The sequence below is a fragment of the Nicotiana tomentosiformis genome, chromosome 3, assembly GCF_000390325.3.
Source record: "Nicotiana tomentosiformis chromosome 3, ASM39032v3, whole genome shotgun sequence".
NCBI classification, from domain to species: domain Eukaryota; kingdom Viridiplantae; phylum Streptophyta; class Magnoliopsida; order Solanales; family Solanaceae; genus Nicotiana; species Nicotiana tomentosiformis.
In genome coordinates, this window is record NC_090814.1 from 27911653 (window position 1) to 27927945 (window position 16293).

At 40.2% G+C, this 16293-nt stretch overlaps 2 protein-coding genes across 6 annotated transcripts; both read left to right on the forward strand.

The window, feature by feature from the left end:
• Window positions 1-2075: 2075 nt before the first annotated feature.
• On the forward strand, window positions 2076-5861 carry LOC104118640 (endo-1,4-beta-xylanase 5-like). Of its 5 annotated transcripts, none has more exons than XM_009629928.4 (9): window positions 2076-2196; window positions 2304-2394; window positions 2525-2559; window positions 3351-3507; window positions 3642-3811; window positions 3935-4036; window positions 4120-4266; window positions 4417-5052; window positions 5326-5861. In XM_009629928.4, the coding sequence occupies exons 2-9, from the start codon at window positions 2304-2306 to the stop codon at window positions 5659-5661; spliced, it is 1674 nt and encodes a 557-aa protein (XP_009628223.1). In that variant the 5' UTR covers window positions 2076-2196; the 3' UTR covers window positions 5662-5861. The 5 variants fall into 5 exon arrangements, with proteins under 5 accessions (XP_009628223.1, XP_009628226.1, XP_009628225.1 ...); XM_009629931.4 differs by having other exon boundaries at window positions 2082-2192; XM_009629930.4 differs by lacking the exon at window positions 2076-2196 and having other exon boundaries at window positions 2205-2394.
• A 4310-nt stretch (window positions 5862-10171) lies between these two features.
• LOC138907529 (uncharacterized) lies at window positions 10172-10711 on the forward strand. Its single transcript, XM_070198128.1, has one exon. The coding sequence runs from the start codon at window positions 10172-10174 to the stop codon at window positions 10709-10711; it is 540 nt and encodes a 179-aa protein (XP_070054229.1).
• Window positions 10712-16293: the final 5582 nt, after the last annotated feature.

Sequence of the window (16293 nt, forward strand, 5' to 3'; positions counted from 1 at the left end):
TCTATTTCAAACGTGAGGACATTCTTTCGATTCACTAGAATGACAATCTCTTTTTTAAAAGTATACTAGGGCTAATTTAATGAGAAATAATAAAAATAGGATAATAATTGACTCTTATTCGAAAGATAGTCTTGTAGCAACGGTAAAATTATTTTCGTGAGACTTATAGATCACGAGTTCGAATATTGCAAGCAGCCACTAATACTTGCATTAAAGTAAACTGTTTACATCACACTCCTTGAGGTGCGGCTCTCTCCCTGACCCTGGTGAATGCGGAAAACCTTGTACAACAGGCTGACTTTAAATAATTGACTCTTATTCATACTTGCGCCATCTCAACTTTCATTGAAAATCTCGTCGATAAAATAAGGTTTGTAGACAAACTTATGTTACAACTCTTCTATATGCACTAATTTGATATAGGTGTGTGTAGACGTGCAATTTTTGCTTCTTTTGTGTTCTTTGAAAAATTCTTACAAAGTATCCACACTCGTGACGTGGCTAATTGTACTTCTAAGAAAAATGAAGATCCATCTATACTTTCTCCGTTTTAATTTATGTGAACATATTTCCTTTTTAATCCGTGTCAAAAAGAATGACCTCTTTCCTTATTTGGAAACAATTTACCTTTATGCAATGATTTATAGCCACACAAAATATATGTGTCTCATTTTACACAATAAGTTTAAAAGTCTTTTCTTTATTTTTAAATTCCGTGTCCAGTCAAATGGGTTTATATAAATTGAAACAGTGGGAGTATAACATTATAACTTAAGAGGCAACACCATCGGAATTAGAGGAAAACTGTTAAAAGTATCAAATTAATTAATGTTGTAACTTTTAGTTTCATTTCATCATCATTATGTAAAGCTTAACTAGTACTTATATTTATGAAAAAAGTTCCAAAAATGACTTTGTGGTATTTGAAATGGATCAATTATAACCCTCGTTTTAAACTTGAGTCCAAAAATAATCCCGCCGTTATAGAATGGGTCTAATAATACCCTTGTGTTATTCGAAATGGATCAATTATAACTCTCGTTTAAATTTGAGCCCACTAATGACCATGCCGTTAAAGAATGAGTCTAATACTACTATTTTCCTCAGTTAGTAATGATTAGGGGTGTAAATGGATATTTAAAAGCCGACAGAACCGTACCGTGCCGAACCGATTGTTAGGTTTCTTTTAATAAAACTGTAGGTTTTTATATAAACTTATAATTGTACCGATAATTAGGGTAGGTTTTTTATTTTATAAAAATAAACCGAAAAAATATTGAAGCATACTGAATAAATTTACATGTGAATATATGTTTCACATGTAAATATATTCTAATCGTACCGAATAAATTTACATGTGAATATATGTTTCACATGTAAATATATCGGACCTATTATTAGACCTAGTATAAATATATGTTTCACGTGTAAATTTATTCGGTACGGTTCGATATTTATATATTATGTTTAAAAATAATAATGGGTCTAATATTTATAAAGAATGGGTCGAATAAGTTTAAAATTTGAGCCCACTAATGACCATGCCGTTAAAGAATAAGTCTAATATTTATATTTGTAAATAATAATGTATTAATATAAATATTGTACAAATTTTAATACATTGTTATTTTTAAACTTAATATATAAATATATGTTTCACATGTAAATTTATTCGGTACGGTTCTATATTTTTTCGATTTATTTTTATAAAATAAAAAACCTACCCTAATTATCGGTACAATTATAGATTTATATAAAAATCTACGGTTTTATTAAAAGAAACCTAAAAATTGGTTCAGTACTGTACAGTTCTGTCGGTTTAGTCGGTTTTTAAATATCCATTTACACCCCTAATCATTACTAACTGAGGAAAATAATAGTATTAGACCTATTCTTTAACGACAAGATCATTAGTGAGCTCAAATTTAAACGAGGGTTATAATTGATCCATTTCGAATAACACAAGGGCATTATTAGACTTATTCTATCACGATAGGGTCATTTTTGGACTCAAGTTTAAACGGGTTATAATTGATCCATTACGAATACCGACCGTCATTTTTGGGCAAATTTCCTATATTTATTATTACTAGCTTCTTGCTTTTGCATAGCATGTGAACAGAGCACGGACTTGCGAGTTGGGAAGAAACAAAGCTATATTCATACTATTCCTCTTGTGATTCTGCTTCCTTGTTGGTATCCATTAATATTACTCCAATTTGCATTTGCTAGATACTGCTCTTCCTCTTACATCCACTTCTTTTTGTATATTTTGGAATATTGAGCTGTTTTGATCTAAACAGATGAAGAGAATGAGGGGTCATTCCATCTTTTGCCTCTCTTTTTTCTATTGGGTCCTCTCTGTTTCTGTGCCTCCCCTCGTTTCACCTTATGGTACTCTCTCTGTTCCTCTTATGATTTCTATATTTGAATAAACAGTAGTTGTAGTTATAGAAGTGCAATGGGTTCTTGTTGCTACTACTCGAAGACTAGTGACAGTTTTGACTGTTGTACTTTATTGCAGATGGGCCACTCTATGATTCTTCAGCTTTCACCGAGGTAACAATCCTTCATTTTGGCTGTTTTTTTCAGAATATTTTTGAAAATAACCTTTTGTTCATGGAATATGATGTATTTGAACACTCACAAAATTTCTTAACTTTTTTTCAAATAAAATGCATATTCAAATTCAACTCCATTTCCAAAAATTATTGTTCAACACGAACTTAATTTTTTTTTTTTCAAGTTTCAACCAAATCTATATCCAAACACTATCTACATCAACGTTTTTTGTAGTCTCGTAAAATAACTGTGCTACGCAGAGGTCAATGCAAGAATTGTAGTCAGTGGGATCGAAGTGGTACGAATTGTTATATAGGAGTACATTATCTTTTTTGTGTAAAGTTTTCCACCTATTTATATGGCCTAAGCTTAAGCCAGTATTTGCAACTACACACTGGGGAAGTAATTTCCCATCCTTAACGAAATAGTTCCTCCGGAATCAAATGAACAATGACGATTACTTAGGATGCTGTGACACAGTAGAATCATTGCCAATAGGCAATAGCATGCTATGTGCCTAAGTGTGAGAAGATCGTGCAAGTTATGTTATGCTCAAGTCTAATAAGATGTACTTTCAAATGGATCACAAAACCACCAACAAATAGCCTAGATCTTCCTATGGTGTTACACTTGGTGTATATTCAATGTAGATTAATTCCAGTGCATTTCACATATTTGAGTGTTTGATTATTATTCATTATGAGGCTAACAGTTTACACTGAGGTATTGCCGATATCTGCAAGGCAATGACTCACTCTTGTTCTCTTCATGTATGACTTGCTCTGCAGTGCAAACTTTACCCAGAGAAGCCACTCTATGGCGGCGGAATTTTAAAGGATAAGTTTCCGGAGTTTCAGGGGTTTACGGTAGCGGATGGAAAGAATGTCCATTTACCTGTTTTCAGATTGCAAGATCTCACCCCTGGCACCATTTATTCTTTTTCCAGTTGAGTTACTTCTTACTACTACTATTAATTAAATGTTTTTATCCAGCTTTTATTCCATGATAAAAAGACTGATGCAAGATGCAAGGTGTTTACAGAAATCAGAAAGTAATTTTACATATTTTTGTTTTGGCAGCTTGGATTAAGATAAAAAATGCAGATTCTTCTCTCATAACAGCAAGCGTAGGTGACAAAGATTCTGAAGAACTATGTGTTGGCACTGTAGATGCTAAGCCTGGATGCTGGTCCTTCCTCAAGGGTGGTTTTGTAGCTTCTAAACTTAATTTATCTTCCATTTATTTAAAGGTATATCTATTGGTTGCCTTGTCAATATTGACTCATACATCTAGTAATCTTAATCTGGTACTTCTGATGAATACTTGGAAAGTCTACAGAACTACATTTCAAGTTGTTTCCTTTCTTTTGCAGAATTCAGATCAAGAAGCTTTGGAAATAGAGATTGCTAGTGCTTCATTGCAGCCTTTTACTGAGGAACAATGGATCTTAAATCAACAGACAAAAATTAACATGGTAAATATATTGAGTAGTGCTTTCTTGTTTCATTGGATTGAAAGTTCGATACCAAATGAATTCTGAAACAAACTTTGATTCAGGCAAGGAAGCGCGCTGTTACTATTCACGTCTCAAATAAACAAGGAGTTAGACTTGAAGGTGCAATACTAACAATAGAACAAGTTTCCAAAGATTTCCTCCTTGGATCTGCTATTGCATATACCTTTATTGGTAATACCCCCTATCAGGTCTGTCAAAAAAATCCATCACATTGCTTTAGATACCATTGTTTTTAAATCTTAAATTCACCTCACAATGAAAATGTAGTGTCATTCTGTGGACTCTAAACAATTGATAATGCCTTTAGTATCAGAAGCTGATTTTTATTCATGTTTCAGAACTGGTTTCTTGAGCGATTCAATGCTGCAGTTTTTGAAGATGAAATCAAGTGGTACACCACAGAGCCTAAACGCGGTCAACTTAACTATACCTTAGCAGACCAGTTGCTGGAATTTGTTCGAAGAAACCAGATCACTGTCAGAGGTCACAATATTTTCTGGGAGGACCCAAAATATACACCAGGTTGGGTTCAAAATCTTACAGATTCTGAGCTGAAATCAGCTGTTAACTCCAGGATACAGAGTCTTATGAGTAAATACAAAGATGAATTTGTTCACTGGGATGTTAACAATGAACTGCTTCACTTTGATTTTTATGAGCAAAGGCTGGGACCAAATGCCACACTAGAATTTTACAGGACAGTTCACCAACAAGACCCTTTGGCAACCTTGTTCCTCAATGAATTCAATGTGGTAGAAAATTGTGATTCTAAGTCCACTGTAGACAAGTATATTTCAAAGATCAGGGAGCTCAAAGAAGATGGCATGTCAATGGATGGAATTGGACTTGAGGGTCATTTTGGAGTCCCCAATCGGCCTCGAATAAGAGCTACTTTAGATAAATTAGCAACATTGGGGCTTCCCATTTGGCTCACAGAAGTTGATATCAGTGATACATTTAGCAAGGAAACACAGGTGAGACAGCTCTAATATTGCTCAATATGTTCCCTCAAAGTCAATTGAAATGGCATGCAACTTTTCTTTTCTTTGTTTTCTCCAATTTATAAAACTGAGCTAAAGCACGAAAACATACATTGCCAGTTCACTAATAAGGCTGCATTATTCTTATAGTTTTCTAGAAATATATATTTTTACCATGTTCGCACCCATGATCACAACAAAATAGTGAGTATGGAGATATTTTAAAATTCTAGATCTGTCTTTGATTAATCCATTTTTAATGGACAGGCTATTTACTTAGAACAAGTATTGAGGGAGGCCTTCTCACATCCGGCTGTGGATGGGATAATGCTGTGGAGTGCCATAAGGAGAAACAAATGTTACAGAATGTGCCTTACAGATCCAGACTTAAATAACCTACCAACTGGTAATGTAGTGGACAAGCTTCTGAAGGAGTGGGAAACTGGGGTTCTGAAGGGCCAAACAGTTGCACGTGGTTCTTACAGCTTCTATGGCTTCCTTGGTGATTACAAAGTTACTGTTAGTTATGGAGGTCAAGTTGTGGATGCAGCATTCTCACTTAGCCGCAGTGAAGAGACTAAGCATTTTAGCATTCAGCTGTGACTAGCAGTAATACTCATCCAATGTGTAACTGTAACTTAAAAGCATAGAGGATTCAAATTAGCATAAGATGCATTTTCTTTTTCTTCTCAAGCTCAGAGAAGCAAAGAATGTACAAGATGTATTAATTACGCCAAATGGCGAGCCTAACTAAGCAAATCTTGTTAACGGTTAATGACTATCATAAATCTTTCAAAATCAAACTTATCCTCTATGTTGAAGCCACAAGCTAGTCCCCTTTCGGGTAAACAATGCAGACTCAGCACTTTCTCATCATTACAATTTTAGTGGTCAGAAAATTAGGTTCGGCCAGGTTCAACAACAATCCGACATCGCACCTACACTAGCTCAGCCGAACAAGTAGGCACGACACAATTCACCAGCAAACCAGTATGAATGACCACAGTACTGTATAATACGATGTCAAGCCTCAACGAATTTGATGCGCCACTATCTCAACAAACTCGTAAGATCTAGAATGTAGTTCCATGTACTATTCAACCACTTTCACCCTTTAGCTGGGTGTAGTTGGGCACGTCCAAAAACTATAAATGGAGGTCAAGATCATCTTCAAAGGCAATCTGGGATGGAGTACCTTCAAAGACAATCTGCATATCATCTCATTATTACATGTTATTGGGTGTAACGACCCGACCGGTCGTTTTAAGTATTATAACCTTGTTCCCCCATTTACTGCTCAAGTTATGCTTTACAATTGTTTTATGACTTACCAGGTTAGTTGGTTCGGGTCCGGAAGGATTTCGGAGTGAAATGAGACACTTAGTCTCATAATTGAAAACTTAAGTTGAAAAAGTTGACCGAATGTTGACTTATGTGTAAACGATCTCGGATTTGAATTCTGATGATTCCAATAGCTCTGTATGGTGATTTTATTCTTAGGAGGGCGTCCGAAAACTTTTTTGGAAGTCCGTAGTGGAATTAAGCTTGAAATGGCGAAAGTCAAATTTTTGAGAAATTTGACCGGGGGTTGACTTTTTGATATCGGGGTAGGAATCCGATTCTGGAAATTTGAATAGGTCTGTTATGTCATTTATGACTTGTGTGCAAAATTTGAGGTCAATCGGACGTGATTTGATAGGTTCCGACGTCGTTTGTAGAAACTCGAAGTTCAAAGTTCATTAGGCTTGAATTGGGGTATGAATCGTGATTTTAGCGTTGTTTGATGTCATTTGAAGGCTCGATTAAGTTCGTATGGTGTTTTAGAACTTTTTGATATATTTGATTGAGGTCCCGGGGGCCTCAAGTGAGTTTTGGATGGTTAACGGATCGAATTCGTACTTAAAAGAAAATCTGAAAGTTTCTGCCATGTGATGTAATCGCACCTGCGAAAATTCTATCGCAGGTGCGAGCTCGCAGAAGCGAGCCTTCCATCGTAGTTGCGTCCAGGCGTGGCTGGGGCTTCGATCGCAGAAGCGGCAGGTAGCCACAGAAGCGGCCCCGCACCTGCGGGCATTTGATCGCAGAAGCGCAAGGGCGCTTGGTGAGGCAGCTTCGCAGAAGCGGGCAGCTCCTTGCAGAAGTGTGTCCGCAGATGCGGACAAAGCTCCACAGAAGAGAAATTAGCCGCAGAACCGGGAACCGCAGAAGTGGTTTATGAGCCGCATGTGCGAAAGCACTAGGCAATGTATAAAACAGAAGGGTCCGAGAAATATTTTCATATTTGACATTTCCAAAAGCGAGTGAGGCGATTTTTGAGTGAGAAATCACGAGAAATCTTGAGGTAAGTCACTTGTGATCATTTCTACTCCATAATATTGAATTATCATCGAATAATCCGACTAGATTACATGTTTTTGAGGTGTAAATCTATGATTTGAACTTAGGGATTTGAAAATAAGATTTAAAGATTTGGAGGTTGATTGAGATCGGATTTTGGTAAAATTGGTATGGTTAGACTCGTGGTTGAATGGGCTTTCGGATTTTATAACTTTTGTCGGGTTTCGAGACGTGGGCCCCACGGGTAATGTTTGAGCTAAAATTCGGATTTTGTTGGGAAATTAGTATTTTTTTATGGAATTAATTTCAATAAATTTTATTGACTAAATTGAATTATTTGTGGCTAGATTCGAGGCGTTTGGAGGCCAATTCACGAGGCAAAGGCATAGCGTAATAAATAATTAGACGGTTTGAGGTAAGTAACAGTTCTAAATTTGGTCCTGAGGGTATGAAACCCCAGATTATGTGTTATGTCATTGGTTTTGAGGCGACGCACATGCTAGGTGAGGGGCGTGCACCGTAGAAATTTTGACCAATGGAACTGTGTAGTTGAATAATTTGTTGATATATGTACATTTTTCCCCGTATTAGAGAAATTGATCTATGAATCATGTTTAAATCATATGTTTACACTGTTGGGACCCACAAAGTTCGTGTACTTGTGGAATTATCTGCTAAATTATTATTTTGCACTCAGTCACTCTTCTATTTGCACATTATTACCTCAGTCTCTCTTATTCATTATTGATGCATCATATCATTGTTGTTGGGCTGCTTATCATGATTTCTGAGAGCCCGAGAGACTGGAGAGGTTGGTGACTGAGTGAGGCCGAGGGCCTAATTGTGAGGATATTTATGGGATCGGGCTGAACACTGCAGCATCTTTCATTGTTATATGCCATGATTGGCTTGATATAGTGTTTGGGCTGAAGGAGCTCCTCCGGAGTCTATACATACCCCCAGTGAGCGCAAGTACCTACTGAGTGTGAGTGCGAGTGCCGAATGCCGAGTGCTAAGTGATTGGGAGGAATGAGTGACTGTGAGGAAAGAGTGAATGTGAGGTTGGAGTGAATGGGAGGAATGAGTGACTGTTACACTGAGAGGATGCATTGAATTCATTATTGCTGCATTTCAGCTGTCATATATCACTATTTTTGGAAATTTCGGAAAAATATTATTTTCTTTTTCAGTCAAATTTGATATAAAATTACTGTGGAGTTTTAAATGTTGAACTTGAAAGAAAATTACTGTGGAGTTTTAAATGTTGAACTTGAAAGCATGCCTACCATTTTATGTTGGAAAGTACTGTATTTGGACTTAGCTGAGAAGCTCCTCACTACTTTCAGTTCTTTATTTATTATTGTTACTTACTGAGTTGGTTGTACTCATACTGCACCCTGCACTTCATGTGCAGGTCCAGGTGATCCCGGACACAGTGGGTGTTGATTTTTTCACACAGTCGATTTTTCGGAGATTCAGAGGTAGCTACCATATTTCGCAGATCTTATCTCTCCTTCCCTATCCTTTTGTTTATTGTATTTGGTCTCAGATTATTATAGACCGTATTTTTCAGACTTGTAATGTATAGATGCTCATGTACTCAGTGACACCAGGTTTTGGGAGTGTTTGTATCGGTATTTGCGAGATTTGTGGATTATGTTTAAATATTATATTTTCAAACTTAAAAGAAATTATGATTTATTGAGGTTGTCGGCTTGCCTAGTATCGAGATAGGCGCCATCATGACAGGTTAGGATTTTGGTTCGTGACAAGTTAGTATCAGAGCCTAGGTTACATAGGTCTCATGAGTCATGAGCATGTTTTGTAGAGTCTTGCGGATAGATACGGAGACGTCTGTACTTATCTTCGAGAAGCTGCCAAACCCTTAGGAAAATTTCACCTCCTTATGTTCTGTCGTGAGAATTTGTAGATTCCGGAAACTAAATCTCTGTTATTCTATTCTCTCACAGATGGCGATGACACGTACTACCGGATCAGACAGTCAACCACCAGTGATGCCAGTTAGGGCCGTGAGAGGCCAGGGCCGTGGTAGAGGCCGGGGCCGAGGTAGAGGTCTAGGTGTAGCTCGTACAACAGTTGGAGCAACACCTCTAGCACCACCAGTTGCTCCAGCTCAGGAGCAGATTCAGATATAGCTGAGCTGACAGGACCAGCTCAGGCACCAGCTATGCCCATTGTGATTCCAGGCCTTCAGGAGGATTTGGCTCAGATATTGGCAGTTTGTACTGGACTTGCTCAGGTGGTTTCAGCTCAGGCCGCACCTGCCACTTCTCAGGCCGGGGGAGGTACTCATACCCCTGTTGCCCATACTCCAGATCAGGTAATACAGGGACTTCATATACCGGGGATACTACCAGCCCAGCCGACTGTAGCTGCTCAGGCCCCGGTAGTTCCTGTTATGGCAGATGATGAGCAGAGGAGACTTGAGAGATTTGGGAGGCTTCGACCTTCATCATTTAGCGGTGTTGAGTCAAAGGATGCTCAGGGTTTTCTGGATAAGTGCCAGTGAATGCTTCAGACAGCAGGCATTCTGGAGACCAGTGGGGTCTCGTTCACTACTTTTTAGTTTTCTGGGGCTGCCTTCAGTTGGTGGGAGGCTTATGAGAAACGCAGGACGGTCGGTGCAGTACCACTTACATGACAGGAGTTCTCCATTCTCTTTTTGGAGAAGTTTGTGCCGCAGTCTCGTAGAGAGGAGCTGCGGAGACAGTTTGAGCAGTTAGGTCAGGATGGCATGTCTGTGACGCAGTAAGAGATGAGATTTTCTGAGTTGGCTCATCACGCCGTTTGGTTGGTACCCACTGACACGGAAAGGATTAGGAGGTTCATTGATGGCCTCACATATCAGCTACAGTTACTTATGACTCGGGAGAGAGTATCTAGTGCTACTTTTGATGAGGTTGTTGACATTGCTCGGCAGATAGAGATGGTACGTAGTAAGGACCATGGAGAGAGGGAGGCCAAAAGGCCTCGTGGTCCAGGTGATTTTAGAGGTGTTCCTTCAGGGGGTCCGTTTTGCCGTGGTAGGGGTCGTTCTTACAGACACGCTCAGACGAGTCGTCCCGTTTACCGTGGTGTGTTATCCGGCCATGGTTCATATAGTTTTCATCAGGGCCAGTCATCTCTCAGTGCCCTTGCAGCCCAGAGTTCGTCCCGTGCCCCTTCAGCTCAGGGTTCATTTGCACCGGGTGCTTCTAGTAGTTATTCTAGTTCTCGGGGCCCGATTCAGTCCGTACCACCACCAGTACCGGGGAGCTGCTTTGAGTGCGGGGAATTTGGTTATATGTGGAGATAGTGTCCTCGTCGTTTGGTAGGTCCAGTGCAACAGAGGAGTCAGACTAGGACTTCAGCACCAGTTACTTTGCCACCCGCCCATCTAGCTCGGGGTGGGGGTTAGTCAGCTAGGGGTCGCCTAAGAGGGGGAGGCCGATCAGGTAGAGGTCAGGCCTGATTCTATGCTTTTCCTGCCAGGCCAGATGTTGTTGCTTCAGATGCAGTGATCACAGGTATTGTTTCAGTGTGCCACAGGCTGGCTTCTATACTATTTGACCCTGGTTCCACTTATTCATATGTATCATCGTATTTTGCTCATTATTTAGATATGCCCCGTGAGTCCTTAGTTTCACCTGTTCGTGTATCTATGCCGGTGGGCGATATTATTACTGTGGACCGTGTGTGTGTTAACTATTGGGGAACTAGAGACTAGAGTTGATCTTTTATTACTCGGTATGGTTGATTTCGATGTAATTCTGGGTATGTATTGGTTGTCTCCATGTCATGCTATTCTGGATTGTCACGCAAAAACCGTGACGTTAACGATGCCGGGGTTGCCAAAGGTTGAATGGAGAGGTTCTCTTGATTTTGTTCCTAGCAGGATAATTTCTTATTTGAAGGCGAGGTTCTCTTGGTTGAAAAGGGATGTTTGTCATATTTAGCCTTTGCGAGAGATGTTGATGTAGGTACTCCTCCCATTGATTCAGTACCGGTAGTGCGAGACTTTTCGGATGTATTTCCTGCAGACCTGTCGGGTCTGCCACCCGACAGAGATATTAATTTCGGTATTGACTTGGTGCCGGGCACTCAACCCATTTCTATTCCTCCGTATTGTATGGCACCAGCTGAGTTAAAAGAATTGAAAGAGCAACTTCAGGAACTCCTTGATAAGGGGTTTATTAGGCGTAGTATATCACTTTGGGGTGCACAAGTTTTGTTTGTGAAAAAGAAAGATGGTACTATGCGGATATGCATTGATTACAGACAACTGAACAAAGTTACAATCAAGAACAAATATCCTTTGCCGCGTATTGATGATTTATTTGACCAACTTCAAGGAGCGAGGGTATTCTCCAAAATTGACTTGAGATCAGGGTATCACCAGTTAAAAATTCAGGATTCGGATATTCTAAAGATGGCATTCGGGACTCGTTATGGCCACTATGAATTTCTTGTGATGTCTTTTGGGTTAACCAATGCCCCGGCAACATTTATGCACTTGATGAATAGTATATTTCAGTCATATCTTGATTTATTTGTCGTGGTATTTATCGATGATATCTTGGTGTACTCACGTAGCCGGGAGGAGCATGCATAACACTTGGGTATTGTATTACAGAGACTGAGAGAGGAGAGGCTTTATGCCAAATTCTCTAAGTGTGAATTCTGGCTTAGTTCGGTGGCATTCTTGGGACACATAGTGTCCAGTGAAGGGATTAAGGTGGATCCAAAAAAGATAGAGGCAGTTCAGAGTTAGCCCAGGCCATCTTCAGCTACTGAGATTCGGAGTTTTCTTGGCTTGGCCGGTTATTATCGTCGCTTTATGGAGGGTTTCTCGTCTATTGCATCGCCTTTGACTAAATTGACCCAGAAAGGTGCTCCGTTCAGGTGGTCAGATGAGTGTGAAGAAAGCTTTCAGAAGCTCAAGACAACTTTGACTACAGCCCCAGTATTGGTGTTGCCTACAGATTCAGAGTCTTATACTGTGTATTGTGATGCGTCATTTATTGGTCTCGGCGTAGTGCTGATGCAAGATGGTAGGATGATTGCCTATGCGTCCATACAGTTAAAGATACATTAGAAGAATTATCCGGTCCACGACCTTGAGTTAGTAGCTATTGTTCATGCCTTGAAGATTTGGCGGCATTATTTGTACGGTGTCCATTGTGAGGTTTATACCGATCACCGGAGTCTACAACATCTGTTTAAATAGAAGGATCTTAATTTGCGACAGCGAAGGTGGTTGGAGTTGCTTAAGGATTATGACATCACCATTCTCTATCATCCCGGAAAGGCCAATGTGGTGGCCGATGCCTTGAGTCGTAAGGTGGAGAGGTTGGGCATCTTAGCATACTTACCGGTAGCAGAGAGGCCTTTAGCCTTGGAGGTTCAGGCCTTGGCTAACCAGTTTGTCAGATTGGATGTATCGGCGCCGAATCGAGTTTTGGCTTGTGTAGTTTCTCAGTCTTCTCTTTATGATCGTATTAGGGAACGTCAGTATGATGACCCCTATTTGCTTGTCCTTAAGGACACGGTTCATCATGGTGATGCCAAGGAAGTCACTATTGGGGATGACAGTGTATTACGGATACAGGACAGGCTATGTGTGCCTAATGTAGATGGTTTGCATGAGTTGATTCTCCAGGAAGCTCACAGTTCGCGGTACTCCATTCATCCAGGTGTCGCGAAGATGTATCAGGATTTGAGGCAGCATTATTGGTGGAGGCGAATGAAGTAAGATATAGTTGGATTTGTAGCTCGGTGTTTAAATTGTCAACAGGTAAAGTACGAGCATCAGAGACCGGGAGGATTACTTCACAGACTTGAAATTCCAGAGTGGAAATGGGAGCGTATTACCATGGATTTCGTAGTTGGGCTCCCATGGACCTTGAGAAAGTTTGATGCTATTTGGGTGATTGTGGATCGGTTGACCAAATCCGCATATTTTATTCCAGTTGGTACTAATTATTCTTCGGAGCGGTTGACTGAGTTTTATATCCGCGAGATTGTTTGCCTACACGGTGTGCCAGTGTCCATCATTTCAGATCGGGGCACGCATTTTACATCATAGTTTTGGAGAGCAGTGTAGCGAGAATGGGGCACACAAGTTCAGTTGAGTGCAACACTTCACCCTCAGACGGACGGACAGTCGGAGCGCACTATTCAGATATTGGAAGATATGCTACGCACTTGTGTTATAGATTTTGGGGGGTTCTTGCGATCATTTTCTGCCACTCGCGGAGTTTGCTTACAATAACAGCTACCAGACGAGCATTCAGATGGCTCCGTATGAGGCTTTGTATGGGAGATGGTGCCGGTCTCCTGTGGGTTAGTTTGCGCCAGGTGAGGCTAGGCTATTGGGTACTGACTTGGTTCAGGATGCTTTAGAGAAGGTTAAATTGATTCAGGAGCGGCTTCGCATGGTGCAATCTAGACAAAAGAGTTATGCCGACAGGAAGGTCCGTGATGTTGCTTACATGTTTGGAGAGAAGGTTCTACTCAAGATTTCACCCATGAAGGGTGTGTTGAGGTTCGGGAAGAAGGGCAAGTTGATCCCTCAGTATATTGGGCCTTTTGAAATACTTAAGAAGATTGGAGGGGTGGCTTATGAACTTGCTTTGCCACCTAGTCTATCAGGTGTTCATCCAGTGTTCCATGTATCCATGCTCCGAAAGTATGTCGGGGATCCGTCTCATATTTTGGATTTCAGTACAGTGCAGCTGGATGGTAATTTGACTTATGATGTGGAGCCGGTGGTTATTTTAGACCGGCAAGTTCGAAAGCTGAGGTCAAAGAACATAGCATCAGTGAAGGTTCAGTGGAGAGGCTAGCCAATCGGAGAAGCTACTTGGGAGATTGAGCAGGAGATGTGGAGCAAATACCCACACCTATTTGAGACTCTAGGTATGATTCTAAAGCCATTCGAGGATGAACGTTTGTTTAAGAGGGGGAGAATGTAACGACCCGGCCGGTCGTTTTGAGTATTATAACCCCGTCCCCCCATTTACTTCTCAAGTTATGCTTTACAGTTGTTTTATGACTTACCGAGTTAGTTGGTTCGGGTCCGGAAGGATTTCGGAGTGAAATGAGACACTTAGTCTCATAATTAAAAACTTAAGTTGGAAAAAGTTGACCGGATGTTGACTTATGCGTAAATGACCTCGAATTTGAATTCTGATGATTCCAATAGCTCTGTATGGTGCTTTTGGGCTTAGGAGCGTGTCCGGAAAATTCTTTGGAAGTCCGTAGTGGAATTAGGCTTGAAAAGGCAAAAGTCGATTTTTGGAAAGTTTGACCGGGGGTTAACTTTTTGATATCGGGGTTGAAATCTGATTCTCAAAATTTGAATAGGTCCGCTATGTCATTTATGACTTGAATGCAAAATTTTAGGTCAATTGGACATGATTTGATAGGTTCCGGCGTCGTTTGTAGAAACTGGAAGTTCAAAGTTCATTAGGCTAGAATTGGGGTATAATTCGTGGTTTTAGCGTTGTTTGATATGATTTGAAGGTCCGACTAAGTTCGTATGGTGTTTTAGGACATGTTGGTATACTTGGTTGAGGTCCCGAGGGCCTCGGGTGAGTTTCGGATGGTTAACGGATCGAATTCGGACTTAGAAGAAAATATGAATGTTTCTGCCATCAGATGTAATAGCACCTGCTGAAATTCCATCGCAGAAGCGAGCCTTCCATCGCAGATGCGTCCAGGAGTGGTTGGGGCTTCGATTACAGAAACGGCTCCACAGAAGCGCAATTAGCCGCAGAAGCGACAACTTGGGCGCAGAAGCGGGAACCGCAGAAGCGGCTTAATGAGCCGCAGGTGCGAAAGCACTAGGCAGTGTACAAAACAGAAGGATCCGAGAAATTTTGTCATTTTTGACATTTCCAAAAGCGAGTGAGGCGATTTTTGAGTGAGAAATCACGAAAAATCTTGAGGTAAGTCACTTTTGATCATTTCTACTCCATAATATTGAATTATCATCGAATAATCCGACTAGATTACATGTTTTTGAGGTGTAAATCGGGGATTTGAGCTTAGGAATTTGAAAATAAGATTTGAAAATTTGGAGGTCGAGTTGAGGTCGGATTTTGGTAATATTGGTCTGGTTAGACTCGTGGTTGAATGAGGTTTCGGATTTTGTAACTTTTGTTGGGTTCCGAGACGTGGCCCAACGGGCGATATTTGAGCTAAAATTTGGATTTTGTTGGAAAATTAATATTTTCTTATGGAATTAATTCCAATAAATTTTATTGACTAAAGTGAATTATTTGTGGCTAGATTCGAAGTGTTTGGAGGCTAATTCACGAGGAAAAGGCATAGCGGAATAAAGAATTACACGATTTGAGGTAAGTAACAGTTCTAAATTTGGTCCTGAGGGTACGAAACCCCGGATTATGTGTTATGTCATTGGTTTTGAGGTCACGCACATGCTAGGTGATGGGCTTGTGGGCGTGCACCGTAGGAATTGTGACTTGGTCAAATTTTATGGAACTGTATAGTTGAATAATTTGTTGATATCTGTATATTTTTCCCCGTATTAGAGTAATTGATCCATGAATCATGTTTAAATCATATGTTTACACTATTGGGACCCACATAGGTCGTTTACTTGTGGAATTATCTGCAAAATTATTGTGTTGCACTTAGTCAAAGTTCTATTTGCACATTATTACCCTAGTCTATCTTATTCATTATTGATGCACCATATCATTGTTGTTGGGTTGCTTATCATGATTTCTGAGAGCCCGAGAGACTGGAGAGGTTGATGACTGAGTGATGCCGAGGGCCTAATTGTGAGGATATTTATGGGATAGGGCTGAACGCCGCAACATGTTTCATTGTTATATGTCATGATTGGCTTGATATAGTGCTTGGGTTGAAGGA

Bases quoted from the DNA above. Each gene is read 5' to 3' on its own strand.
- LOC104118640 (XM_009629928.4), top strand. From the start codon at position 2,304: ATGAAGAGAATGAGGGGTCATTCCATCTTTTGCCTCTCTTTTTTCTAT. The intron at 2,560-3,350 runs GTAACAATCCTT...CTTGCTCTGCAG, and splicing joins ATTCTTCAGCTTTCACCGAG to TGCAAACTTTACCCAGAGAA. The intron at 3,508-3,641 runs GTTGAGTTACTT...TTGTTTTGGCAG, and splicing joins CACCATTTATTCTTTTTCCA to CTTGGATTAAGATAAAAAAT.
- LOC138907529 (XM_070198128.1), top strand. From the start codon at position 10,172: ATGAGATTTTCTGAGTTGGCTCATCACGCCGTTTGGTTGGTACCCACT.